This window comes from Oncorhynchus clarkii, chromosome 11 (assembly GCF_045791955.1).
Source record: "Oncorhynchus clarkii lewisi isolate Uvic-CL-2024 chromosome 11, UVic_Ocla_1.0, whole genome shotgun sequence".
Taxonomy (NCBI): Eukaryota; Metazoa; Chordata; class Actinopteri; order Salmoniformes; family Salmonidae; genus Oncorhynchus; species Oncorhynchus clarkii.
The window spans coordinates 425925-440457 of record NC_092157.1 but is presented as its reverse complement, the minus strand read 5'-3'; the positions used below and the strand labels follow the sequence as shown (position 1 = coordinate 440457).

The window sequence follows — 14533 nt, the reverse complement described above, 5'->3', positions numbered from 1 at the left end:
TTAGTGGTGGGGGGGGAGGTTAGGGTCAGTGGTGGGGGGGAGGGTTAGGGTTAGTGGTGGGGGGGAAGTTTAGGGTTAGTGGTGGGGGGGAAGGTTAGGGTTAGTGGTGGGGGGGAAGGTTAGGGTTAGTGGTGGGGGGAAGTCTAGGGTTAGTGGTGGGGGGAAGTACTGACCGAGACCCAGGGAGAAGTGAGGGGTGGTGGGGGGAGGTTAGAGTACTGACCGAGACCCAGGGAGAAGTGAGGGGTGGTGGGGGGAGGTTAGAGTACTGACCGAGACCCAGGGAGAAGTGAGGGTGGTGGGGGGGGTGGTGAGGGGGAGGTTAGAGTACTGACCGAGACCCAGGGAGAAGTGAGGGGTGGTGGGGGGAGGTTAGAGTACTGACCGAGACCCAGGGAGAAGTGAGGGGTGATGGGGGGGGTGGTGAGGGGGAGGTTAGAGTACTGACCGAGACCCAGGGAGAAGTGAGGGGTGGTGGGGGGGGGGTGGTGAGGGGGAGGTTAGAGTACTGACCGAGACCCAGGGAGAAGTGAGGGGTGGTGGGGAGGTTAGAGTACTGACCGAGACCCAGGGAGAAGTGAGGGGTGGTGGGGGGAGGTTAGAGTACTGACCGAGACCCAGGGAGAAGTGAGGGGGGGTGGGGGGAGGTTAGAGTACTGACCGAGACCCAGGGAGAAGTGAGGGGTGGTGGGGGGGAGGACCAGGACATGTCGGCTGGTAGCAGTCATGTTCCTCAGCTCCACTGTAGTCTGAAGGAGGAAGAGGAGAGGAGAGGAAGAGGTCAATCATTGCAAATAATGGATTCCACTGTCGTCGTTTATTGAAGCCTTGGTGAACCAGAATCACAGGGTTGTAGTTCAACAAAACCAGGGAATATCAGAGGTCTTATGAGTACAATGACAAGAGAAACACTAGACAACAGTCCTGGAATGTTATGACAACATGTAGACACAGTGCCTGGGGAAACTATTTAGACCCCTCGACTTTTTCCACATTTTGTTAAGTTACCTTATACTAAAATTGATTAAATAAATAGAAATCCTCAGCAATCTACACACAATACCACATAATGATAAAGCAAAAATACATTTTCAGAAATACCTTATTTACGTAAGTATTTAGCAACTTTGCTATGGGACTGTAAATTGAGCTCAGGTTAATCCTGTTTCCATTGATCATCCTTGGGATGTTTCTACAACTTGATTGGAGTCCACCTGTGGTAAATTCAATTGATTGGACATGATTTGGAAAAGCACACACCTGTCTATATAAGGTCCCGCAGTTGACAGTGCATGTCAAAGCCAATACCAAGTCATGAGGTCGAGGGATTGTCCAAAGAGCTCCAAGACAGGATAGCACAGATCTGGAGAAGGGTACCAAAACATTTATGCCGTATTGAAAAAAAAAAAATTTCAAAACCTGATTTGCTTAGTCATTATGGGGTATTGTGTGTAGGTTGATGGGCAGGGACTACTTAATACATTTGAGAATAAGGCTGTAACGTAACAAAATGTGGAAAAAGACAAAGGGTCTGAATACTTTCCGAAGGCACTATAGATAACAAAATAGTTGGGAAGAGATTTTCGATGTAGTGATTCTTTGGCACATTGTTTATGAACTGATGTGCAAGATGACGGCAGATTAAAAACATAATTTTTCAATTTAAATTATTATACAAAATTCTTCCAACCAATAGAATGTTATATATATATATACAGTGGGGCAAAAAAGTATTTAGTCAGCCACCAATTGTGCAAGTTCTCCCACTTAAAAAGATGAGAGAGGCCTGTAATTTTCATCATAGGTACACTTCAACTATGACAGACAAAATGAGAGAAAAAATCCAGAAAATCACATTGTAGGATTTTTTATGGTCCTGGAACGTTATGACTACAATAGATAAGAGAAACACTAGCCAACGGTCCTGGAACGTTATGACTACAATAGATAAGAGAAACACTAGCCAACGGTCCTGGAACGTTATGACTACAATAGATAAGAGAAACACTAGACAACGGTCCTGGAACGTTATGACTACAATAGATAAGAGAAACACTAGCCAACGGTCCTGGAACGTTATGACTACAATAGATAAGAGAAACACTAGACAACGGTCCTGGAACGTTATGACTACAATAGATAAGAGAAACACTAGACAACGGTCCTGGAACGTTATGACTACAATAGATAAGAGAAACACTAGACAACGGTCCTGGAACGTTATGACTACAATAGATAAGAGAAACACTAGACAACGGTCCTGGAACGTTATGACTACAATAGATAAGAGAAACACTAGCCAACGGTCCTGGAATGTTATGACTACAATAGATAAGAGAAACACTAGCCAACGGTCCTGGAACGTTATGACTACAATAGATAAGAGAAACACTAGACAACGGTCCTGGAACGTTATGACTACAATAGATAAGAGAAACACTAGACAACGGTCCTGGAACGTTATGACTACAATAGATAAGAGAAACACTAGCCAACGGTCCTGGAACGTTATGACTACAATAGATAAGAGAAACACTAGCCAACGGTCCTGGAACGTTATGACTACAATAGATAAGAGAAACACTAGACAACAGTCCTTTTACTTCTGGCGCCGACAGAGATGGCCGCCTCGCTTCGCGTTCCTATTATTTCTGACATTGGTTGCCCCAGGTCATCTTAGGTTTCATTACATACAGTCGAGAAGAACTACTGAATATAAGAGCAGTGTCAACTCACCATCAGTACGACCAAGAATATGACTTTCCCGAAGCGGATCCTGTGTTCTGCAATTTCACCCAGGACAACGGAATGGATCCCAGCCGGCGACCCAAAACAATGACTTCGTAAAAGAGGGAAACGAAGCGGTCTTCTGGTCAGGCTCCGGGGGCACATCGCGCACCACTCCCTAGCATACTACTCGCCAATGTCCAGTCTCTTGACAACAAAGGTTAATGATGTCCGAGTAAGGGTAGCATTCCAGAGGGACATCAGAGACTGTAACATTCTTTGCTTCACAGGAACATGGCTCACTCGAGAGACGCTATCGGAGTTGGTGCAGCCAGCTGGTTTCTCCACGCATCGCGCCGACAGAAACAAACATCTTTCTGGTAAGAAGAGGGGCGGGGGCGTATGCTTTATGGTTAACGAGACGTGGTGTGGTCACAACAACATACAGGAACTCAAGTCCTTCTGTTCACCTGATTTAGAATTCCTCACAATCAAATGTCGACCGCATTATCTACCAAGGGTATTCTCTTCGATTATAATCACAGCCGTATATATTCCCCCCCAAGCAGACACATCGATGGCTCTGAACTAACTTTATTTTACTCTTTGCAAACTGGAAACCACATATCCTGAGGCTGCATTCATTGTAGCTGGGGATTTTAACAAGGTTCATCTGAAAACAAGACTCCCTAAATTGTATCAGCATATCAATTGCGCAACCAGGGCTGGTAAAACCTTGGATCATTGCTATTTTAACTTCCGTGACGCATATAAGGCCCTCCCCCGCCCTCCTTTCGGAAAAGCTGACCACGACTCCATTTTGTTGCTCCCTGCCTACAGACAGAAGCTAAAACAAGAAGCTCCCGAGCTGAGGTCTGTTCAACGCTGGTCCGACAAATCTGATTCCACGCTCCAAGACTGCTTCCATCAAGTGGACTGGGATATGTTTCGTATTGTGTCAAACAACACCGTTGACGAATACGCTGATTCGGTGAGCGAGTTAATTAAAACGTGCGTTGAAGATGTCGTTCCCATAGCAACGATTAAAACATTCCCAAACCAGAAACCGTGGATTGATGGCAGCATTCGTGTGAAACTGAGAGCGCGAACCACTGCTTTTAATCAGGGCAAGGTGACAGGAAACATGACCGAATACAAACAGTGTAGCTATTCCCTCCGCAAGGCAATCAAACAAGCTAAGCGTCAGTATAGAGACAAAGTAGTATCGCAATTCAACGGCTCAGACGCAAGAGGTATGTGGCAGGGTCTACAGTCAATCACAGATTACAAAAAGAAAACCAGCCCCGTCACGGACCAGGATGTCTTGCTCCCAGGCAGACTAAATAACTTTTTTGCACGCTTTGAGGACAATACAGTGCCACTGATATGGCCCGCAACCAAAACATGCGGACTCTCCTTCACTGCAGCCGAGGTGAGTAAAACATTTAAACGTGTTAACCCTCGCAAGGCTGCAGGCCCAGACGGCATCAGCAGCCGCGCCATCATAGCATGCGCAGACCAGCTGGCTGGTGTGTTTACGGACATATTCAATCAATCCTTATCCCAGTCTGCTGTTCCCACATGCTTCAAGAGGGCCACCATTGTTCCTGTTCCTAAGGTAACTGAGCTAAACGACTACCGCCCCGTAGCACTCACTTCCGTCATCATGAAGTGCTTTGAGAGACTAGTCAAGGACCATATCACCTCCACCCTACCTGACACCCTAGACCCACTCCAATTTGCTTACCGCCCAAATAGGTCCACAGACGATGCAATCTCAACCACACTGCACACTGCCCTAACCCATCTGGACAAGAGGAATACCTATGTGAGAATGCTGTTCATCGACTACAGCTCAGCATTTAACACCATATAGTACCCTCCAAACTCGTCATCAAGCTCGAGACCCTGGGTCTCAACCCCGCCCTGTGCAACTGGGTACTGGACTTCCTGACAGGCCGCCCCCAGGTGGTGAGGGTCGGTAACAACATCTCCACCCCGCTGATCCTCAACACTGGGGCCCCACAAGGGTGCGTTCTGAGCCCTCTCCTGTACTCCCTGTTCACCCACGACTGCGTGGTCACGCACGCCTCCAACTCAATCATCAAGTTTGCAGACGACACTACAGTGGTAGGCTTGATTACCAACAACGACGAGACGGCCTACAGGGAGGAGGTGAGGGCCCTCGGAGTGTGGTGTCAGGAAAATAACCTCACACTCAACGTCAACAAAACTAAGGAGATGATTGTGAACTTCAGGAAACAGCAGAGGGAATACCCCCCTAGCCACATCGATGGGACAGTAGTGGAGAGGGTAGTAAGTTTTAAGTTCCTCGGCGTACACATCACAGACAAACTGAATTGGTCCACCCACACAGACAGCATCGTGAAGAAGGCGCAGCCGCGCCTCTTCAACCTCAGGAGGCTGAAGAAATTTGGCTTGTCACCAAAAGCACTCACAAACTTCTACAGATGCACAATCGAGAGCATCCTGTCGGGCTGTATCACCGCCTGGTACGGCAACTGCTCCGCCCACAATTGTAAGGCTCTCCAGAGGGTAGTGAGGTCTGCACAACGCATCACCGGGGGCAAACTACCTGCCCTCCAGGACACCTACACCACCCGATGTCACAGGAAGGCCATAAAGATCATCAAGGACAACAACCACCCGAGCCACTGCCTGTTCACCCCGCTATCATCCAGAAGGTGAGGTCAGTACAGGTGCATCAAAGCTGGGACCGAGAGACTGAAAAACAGCTTCTATCTCAAGGCCATCAGACTGTTAAACAGCCACCACTAACATTGAGTGGCTGCTGCCAACACACTGACTCAACTCCAGCCACTTTAATAATGGGAATTGATGTAAAATATATCACTAGCCACTTTAAACAATGCTACTTAATATAATGTTTACAAACCCTACATTATTCATCTCATATGTATACGTATATACTGTACTCTATATCATCTACTGCATCTTTATGTAATGCATGTATCACTAGCCACTTTAAACTATGCCACTTTGTTTACATACCCTACATTACTCATCTCATATGTATATACTGTACTCGATACCATCTACTGCATCTTGCCTATGCCGCTCTGTACCATCACTCATTCATATATCTTTATGTACATATTCTTTATCCCTTTACACGTGTGTGTATAAGGTAGTAGTTGTGGAATTGTTAGCTAGATTACTTGTTGGTTATTACTACATTGTCGGGAACTAGAAGCACAAGCATTTCGCTACACTCGCATTAACATCTGCTAACCATGTGTATGTGACAAATAAATTTGATTTGATTTTTTGATTTGGAACGTTATGACTACAATAGATAAGAGATTTTACTCCAGTGGGGAAAAGTGAGGTGAAGGTTTGTTTCTGTACCATACCTCAGACACCTGTCCCACTGTAGTCAGTACGTACCTCATACACCTGTCCCACTGTAGTCAGTACGTACCTCATACACCTGTCCCACTGTAGTCAGTACGTACCTCACACACCTGTCCCACTGTAGTCAGTACATACCTTTCACACCTGTCCCACTGTAGTCAGTACGTACCTCACACACCTGTCCCACTGTAGTCAGTACGTACCCAATACACCTGTCCCACTGTAGTCAGTACGTACCTCCAACACCTGTCCCACTGTAGTCAGTACGTACCTCACACACCTGTCCCAATGTCGTCAATACGTACCGTATGTATCTGTCCTACTGTAGTTGATATGTACCTCATACATCTGTCCCACTCTAGTCAGTACGTACGTACCTCATACATCTGTCCTATTGTAGTTGATACGTCCCACATACATCTGTCCTACTGTAGTCAGTTCCGTAACCTCATATATCTGTCCTAATCTAGTCAGTACGTACCTCACACATCTGTCCTATTGTAGTTGATACGTCCCACATACATCTGTCCTACTGTAGTCGATACGTACCTCGTATGAGGTACATACATCCATCCTACTGTATTCGTTACGTACCTCACACATCTGTCCAACTGTAGTCAGTACATACCTCAAATACCTGTCCCACTCTGTAGTCAGTGAAGAAGACAACAGGTGGATTGGCCAGGAACAATGTCGTCAATACGTACCGTATTCATCTCTCCTACTGTAGTTGATATGTACCTCATACATCTGTCCCACTGTAGTCAGTACGTACCTCACACATCTGTCCCACTGTAGTTGATATGTCCCACATACATCTGTCCTACTGTAGTCGATACGTACCTCGTATGAGGTACATACATCCATCCTACTGTATTCGTTACGTACCTCATACATCTGTCCAACTGTAGTCAGTACATACCTCAAATACCTGTCCCACTGTCGTCAGTACATACCTCATATACCTGTCCCACTGTCGTCAGTACGTACCTCATATACCTGTCCCACTGTCATCAGTACGTACCTCATATACCTGTCCCACTGTCGTCAGTACGTACCTCATATACCTGTCCCACTGTCGTCAGTACGTACCTCATATACCTGTCCCACTGTCGTCAGTACATACCTCAAATACCTGTCCCACTCTGTAGTCAGTGAAGAAGACAACAGGTGGATTGGCCAGGAACACAGGGATGGGCTCAGCTGGGGATCTGGGGGGGAACAACATGAAGACAGGTTATGGGGCATTATTTACTGCGCTGTGATAGGTAGACAGACTGGGCAACTGATGAAAAACACAATGACACACAGAAAACAGACAGGTTTGTGTGTCCTGAATATACTGTATAAGTGTCATGCATGTCTACTCCAGGTAATTATTAAGTTAACCACATTAGGATTGTCGTGGAAATTTCCTTAATTACCAAATGATGAGAGAGCAAATCACACACCAGTCAGAATGATGCTTAATCTTCACCTTTAATAATAATTAAGCTTTTGCAATAGCATTTTGACTTTCAACAATTCAGTATCTCTAATGAAAAGTTGAGAGTCGTCAACATAATGGCAACTGGGATCCTTTATAGCAAAGATCCACCCCCCCTAGTCGACATGACAAACCACAGGTCTTAGGAACTTAGACAAAGAAAGACTTTACTTCAGAGAGGAGTATCCCCTAGCCAGACAGCATTGGCTATAAATTATCGTACAAAATGGTACCAAGACATTACCCCCACCCAATGGTATATATCAATTGTCATTTTAGATACTCCCATCCCAAATACAACCAATTCTGGACAAGCTCATGGAGAGGAAAGTGAGCCTCTAGGTCAAGATAGGGGCAACGAGAGAGGGAACATAAAATGGTTCCAGACACTGCCATCCTCCTCTCCCGATGGGAAAAGTAGGGAGTGACTGGCACACAGACACAGTGGAGCCAAGAGATAATTGGTTCCCCATCAATCATCCCTTCACATGGTTTAAAATATATGTTTACACATGATGACACGCTTGAACTCTCCCCTCTCTGCGGCCCAAGCAACATAGTCCTGACAGAGAACAGATGACTGCAAATGGCCACCACTATAGTACAACAAAATACATTCTGATGAGAAGTAACTCATAAGCATATCATGAAAATAAAACATCTTATCTATGTTACCCAACTAATTCTGATTAATCCCCAACAGGATTTAAACATTAAGTTTCCAACTTCAGGGTTGTCTCCATGCTGCCGCTGATATACACCCAATAATGGAAGGAAGCTGACTTCTAGGAATGTAACAACTAAAATCTAATGGAACTAGAAACTGACATTTTTTTGAAGAAAATGTGTGTGCTTGTTAGCCTTGAAGTGTTATGGTTTAGTTGAATAGATCCCCAGTAGCTGTTGACATGCAGCAGCTACTCTTCCTGGGTTCCAAACAAAACATAAAATACACCAGGGTACATAACAGTTATAGACAAGAACAACATAAGACAATATTAAATTAAATAACAATAAAGACATCAAGAGAAAAAAACAAATGACTACTGTATTTACACACTATTCCTACAGTATATACATATTAATATAATTATATACAGAACAGTTAATGAGAGCTTTAGAAAGAGGAGAGGCTCTGTGATACAATATGGTTTTAAATCTGTTTTTTAAGGCTAAATCTGCTTTACCTGAGTAACCCCTGGTAGCAGAGCATTCCATGATGACATGGCTCTATATATAACTGAGTAACAGATCATTCCACGAAGACATGGCTCTATACATAACTGAGTGAGTTTTTGGTTTGGGTAGAGTGAAGAAACCCGTAGTGGTGTCTGGTGGGTGTGTAAAGTGCATTCGGAAAGTATTCAGACCCCTTGACTTTTTCCACATTTTGTTTTATATTACAGTCTTATTCTAAAATTGATTAAATAGTTTTTTTCCCCTCATCAATCTACACACAATACCCCATAATGACATCACAATACCCCATAATGACATCACAATACCCCATAATGATGAAGCAAAAACATGTTTTTAGAAATATCTTCTTGGGTATGTCAGGTTGGATGAGGAGCGTCTCTGCACAGGTATTTTCAGGTCTCTCCAGAGTTGTTCGATGGGGCTCTGGCTAGGCCACTCACTCACTCCATTCAGAGACTTGTCCCGAAGCCACTCCTGCATTGTCTTGGCTGTGGTTTTCATCAACGATCTCTCTGTACTTTGCTCCGTTCATCTTCCCTCGATCCTGACTAGTCTCCCAGTCCCTGCAGCTGAAAAACATCCCCACAGCATGATGCTGCTACCACCATGTTTCACCATAGGGATGGTGCCAGGTTTCCCCCAGACGTGACAATTGGAATTCAGGTCAAAGAGTTCAGTCTTGGTTTCATCAGACCAGAGAATGTTGTTTCTAATGGTTTGAGAGTCCTTTAGGTGACTTTTGGCAAACTCCATGCAGGCTATCATGTGCATTTTACTGAGGAGTGGCTTCCGTCTGGCCACTCTACCGCAAAGGCCTGATTGGTGGAGTACTGTAGAGATAGATGGTTGTCCTTCTGGAAGGTTCTCCCATCTCCACAAATGACGTCTGGAGCTCTGTCAGAGTAACCATCGGGTTCTTGGTCACATCCCTGACCAAGGCCTTTCTCCCCCGATTGGCGGCCAGCTCTAGGAAGAGTCTTGGTTGTTCCAAACCTTCCATTTAAGAATGATGGAGGCCACTGTGTTCTTTGGGACCTTCAATGCTGCAGACAACATTTTTTGGTACCATTCCCCAGATCTGTGCCTCGACACAATCCTGTCTTGGAGCTCTACGGACAATTCCTTCAACCTCAGGGCTTGGTTTTTGCTCTGATAGGCACTGTCACCCGTGGGACCTTATATAGACAGGTGTGTGCCTTTCCAAAACATGCCCCATCAATTGAATTTACCACAGGTGGACTCCAATCGAGGTGTAGAAACATCTCAACGATGATCAATGGAAACGGGATGCACCTGAGCTCAATTTCAAGTCTCATAGCAAAGGGTCAGATGATGGGTGTAGTGGTCCTGTGGTGCTGTCATTATGTTCTCAGTCAGATGAAGGGTGTAATGGTCCTGTGGTGCTCTCAGTATGTTCTCAGTCAGATGATGGGTGTAGTGGTCCTGTGGTGCTGTCATTATGTTCTCAGTCAGATGAAGGGTGTAATGGTCCTGTGGTGCTCTCAGTATGTTCTCAGTCAGATGATGGGTGTTATGGTCCTGTCAGTATGTTCTCAGTCAGATGATGGGTGTAATGGTCCTGTGGTGCTGTCAGTATGTTCTCAGTCAAATGATGGGTGTAGTGGTCCTGTGGTGCTGTCAGTATGTTCTCAGTCAGATGATGGGTGTTATGGTCCTGTCAGTATGTTCTCAGTCAGATGATGGGTGTAATGGTCCTGTGGTGCTGTCAGTATGTTCTCAGTCAGATGATGGGTGTAATGGTCCTGTGGTGCTGTCAGTATGTTCTCAGTCAGATGATGGGTGTAGTGGTCCTGTGGTGCTCTCAGTCTGTTCTCAGTCAGATGATGGGTGTTATGGTCCTGTCAGTATGTTCTCAATCAGATGATGGGTGTAATGGTCCTGTGGTGCTGTCATTATGTTCTCAGTCAGATGATGGGTGTAATGGTCCTGTGGTGCTGTCAGTATGTTCTCAGTCAGATGATGGGTGTAATGGTCCTGTGGTACTGTCAGTATGTTCTCAGTCAGATGACGGGTGTAATGGTCCTGTGGTGCTGTCAGTATGTTCTCAGTCAGATGATGGGTGTAATGGTCCTGTGGTACTGTCAGTATGTTCTCAGTCAGATGATGGGTGTAATGGTCCTGTGGTGCTGTCAGTCACATCCCTGACCAAGGCCTTTCTCCCCCGATTGGCGGCCAGCTCTAGGAAGAGTCTTGGTTGTTCCAAACCTTCCATTTAAGAATGATGGAGGCCACTGTGTTCTTTGGGACCTTCAATGCTGCAGACAACATTTTTTGGTACCATTCCCCAGATCTGTGCCTCGACACAATCCTGTCTTGGAGCTCTACGGACAATTCCTTCAACCTCAGGGCTTGGTTTTTGCTCTGATAGGCACTGTCACCCGTGGGACCTTATATAGACAGGTGTGTGCCTTTCCAAAACATGCCCCATCAATTGAATTTACCACAGGTGGACTCCAATCGAGGTGTAGAAACATCTCAACGATGATCAATGGAAACGGGATGCACCTGAGCTCAATTTCAAGTCTCATAGCAAAGGGTCAGATGATGGGTGTAGTGGTCCTGTGGTGCTGTCATTATGTTCTCAGTCAGATGAAGGGTGTAATGGTCCTGTGGTGCTCTCAGTATGTTCTCAGTCAGATGATGGGTGTAGTGGTCCTGTGGTGCTGTCATTATGTTCTCAGTCAGATGAAGGGTGTAATGGTCCTGTGGTGCTCTCAGTATGTTCTCAGTCAGATGATGGGTGTTATGGTCCTGTCAGTATGTTCTCAGTCAGATGATGGGTGTAATGGTCCTGTGGTGCTGTCAGTATGTTCTCAGTCAAATGATGGGTGTAGTGGTCCTGTGGTGCTGTCAGTATGTTCTCAGTCAGATGATGGGTGTTATGGTCCTGTCAGTATGTTCTCAGTCAGATGATGGGTGTAATGGTCCTGTGGTGCTGTCAGTATGTTCTCAGTCAGATGATGGGTGTAATGGTCCTGTGGTGCTGTCAGTATGTTCTCAGTCAGATGATGGGTGTAGTGGTCCTGTGGTGCTCTCAGTCTGTTCTCAGTCAGATGATGGGTGTTATGGTCCTGTCAGTATGTTCTCAATCAGATGATGGGTGTAATGGTCCTGTGGTGCTGTCATTATGTTCTCAGTCAGATGATGGGTGTAATGGTCCTGTGGTGCTGTCAGTATGTTCTCAGTCAGATGATGGGTGTAATGGTCCTGTGGTACTGTCAGTATGTTCTCAGTCAGATGACGGGTGTAATGGTCCTGTGGTGCTGTCAGTATGTTCTCAGTCAGATGATGGGTGTAATGGTCCTGTGGTACTGTCAGTATGTTCTCAGTCAGATGATGGGTGTAATGGTCCTGTGGTGCTGTCAGTATGTTCTCAGTCAGATGATGGGTGTAATGGTCCTGTGGTGCTGTCAGTATGTTCTCAGTCAGATGATTTGACATTGTTAAATCTATCTTCTTATATATTCTTCTATGTTCTTCTTTGAAAAAAACAGCTACACCAGCAGGCTATGGATGGAGTGACTCTGAAAACCAACAGGTGCTAATTCTCATCATGTCTCAAACAAACACACAAGCGTTCATTGCCTGCATTCCCAAATGGCACCTTATTTCCTATATAGTTCACTACTTTGGACCAGACCCCTATGGGCAGAAGTGCACAACATTGGGAAAAGAGTGCCATTTGGGACAGAAGCATCATGTTTTGTATAGACATGACATCATGCTGATCCAGGGTGTTTCACTGGGATCATAAACTCAGCAGAAAAAGAGAAGTCCCTTTTTCATGACCCTGTCTTTCAAAGATAATTCGTAAAAATCCAAATAACTTCACAGATCTTCATTGTAAAGGGTTTAAACACTGTTTCCCATGTTTGGTCAATGAACCATTAACAATTAATGAACATGCATCTGTGGAACGGTCATTAAGAAACTAACAGCTTACAGACGGTAGGCAATTATGGTCACAGTTATGAAAACTTAGGACACTAAAGAGGCCTTTCTACTGAGTCTGAAAAACACCAAAAGAAAGATGCCTGCTAGAGGACTGCAGATTTGGCCAGGGCAATAAATTGCAATGTCCATACTGTGAGACGCCTAAGACAGCGCTACAGGGAGACAGGACAGACAGCTGATCATCCTCGCAGTGGCAGACCACGTGTAACAACACCTGCACAGGATCAGTACATTCGAACATCACACCTGCGGGACAGGTACAGGACGGAAACAACAACTGCCCAAGTTACACCAGAAACGCAAAATCCCTCCATCAGTGCTCAGACTATCCGCAATAGGCTGAGAGAGGCTGGACTGAGGGCTTGTAGGCCTGTTGTAAGTCAGGTCCTCACCAGACATCAACAACATCGCCTATGGGCACAAACCCACTGTCGCTGGACCAGACAGGACTGGCAAAAAGTGCTCTTCACTGACGAGTCGCGGTTTTGCCTCACCAGGGATGATGGTCGGATTCGCGTTTATTGTCGAAGGAATGAGCGTTACACTGAGGCCTGTACTCTGGAGCGGAATCGATTTGGAGATGGAGGGTCCGTCATGGTCTGGGGCAGTGTGTCACGGCATCATCAGACTGAGCTTGTTGTCATTGCAGGCAATCTCAACGATGTCTGTTACAGGGAAGACGTCCTCTTCACTCATGTGGTACCCTTCCTGGAGGCTCATCCTGACATGACCCTCCAGCATGACAAATGCCACCAGCCATACTGCTCGTTCTGTGTGTGATTTCCTGCAAGACAGGAATGTCACTGTTATGCCATGGCCAGTGACGAGCCCGGATCTCAATCCCATTGAGCACATCTGGGACTTGTTGGATCGGAGGGTGAGGGCTAGGGCCATTCCCCCCTGAAAGGTCCGGGAACTTGCAGGTGTCTTGGTGGAAGAGTGGGGTAACATCTCACAGCAAGAACTGGCAAATCTGGTGCAGTCCACGAGGAGGAGATGCACTGCAGTACTTAATGGCCACACCAGATACTGACTGTTACTTTTGATTTTGAAACCCCCTTTGTTCAGGGACGCACCATTCCACTTCTGTTAGTCACATGTCTGTGGAACTTGTTCAGTTTATGTCCCAGTTGTTGAATCTTGTTCATTCAAATATTTACACATGTTAAGTTTGCTGAAAATAAATGCAGTTGACAGTGAGAGGACGTTTCTTTTTTTGCTGAACCAGGGTGTTTCACTGAGATCATAGTTTTCCAGGTCAGTGTTACGACTTCTAGGAGTAGTGTGGGCGGAGTCAGGCGCAGAGAGCAGAGGGTAAAGGACAACTGTATTTATTCCGGAGAAAAGTAGGTCACGCCAAAACACCAGGCGCATACAATGACCGGCCCAAAAACAGGACACAAAAGTCCGGAGAAATACAGATAATATCACATCCAAAAAACAAACAGAGAAACAAGCCCGCACAAAAGCCGGTGGGCTTACTGGGTTTAAATAGCCCACAATCCCAACCTAAACACAAAACAGGTGCAACTAATCAGACACAACTAAATGAAACAGAAAAGGGGATCGGTGGCAGCTAGTAGGCCGGCGACGATGACCGTCGAGCGCCGCCCGAACAGGCACCATCTTCGGCGGGATTCGTGACAGTCAGGTATGAGGGTAACTGATGTTCAGACAGGAAGGAAGTCATATAGAACTAATTTACACCTAATATTGAGGAAGGATTATCTTGCCCATATTTAATTATAC

At 45.8% G+C, this 14533-nt stretch overlaps 1 protein-coding gene across 1 annotated transcript in view; it reads right to left on the bottom strand.

Annotated features, from left to right (window-relative positions):
• LOC139420502 (DLEC1 cilia and flagella associated protein) overlaps positions 1 to 14533 on the bottom strand; it is a 112045-nt gene that overhangs the window by 84932 nt on the left and 12580 nt on the right. Inside the window, exons 7-8 of the mRNA XM_071170709.1 lie at positions 7250 to 7334; positions 662 to 749 (exon numbers count right to left, since the gene is read on the bottom strand). Of these exons, the coding sequence (XP_071026810.1) occupies positions 662 to 749; positions 7250 to 7334 (173 nt within the window). The remainder of the gene's footprint in view (positions 1 to 661; positions 750 to 7249; positions 7335 to 14533) is intronic.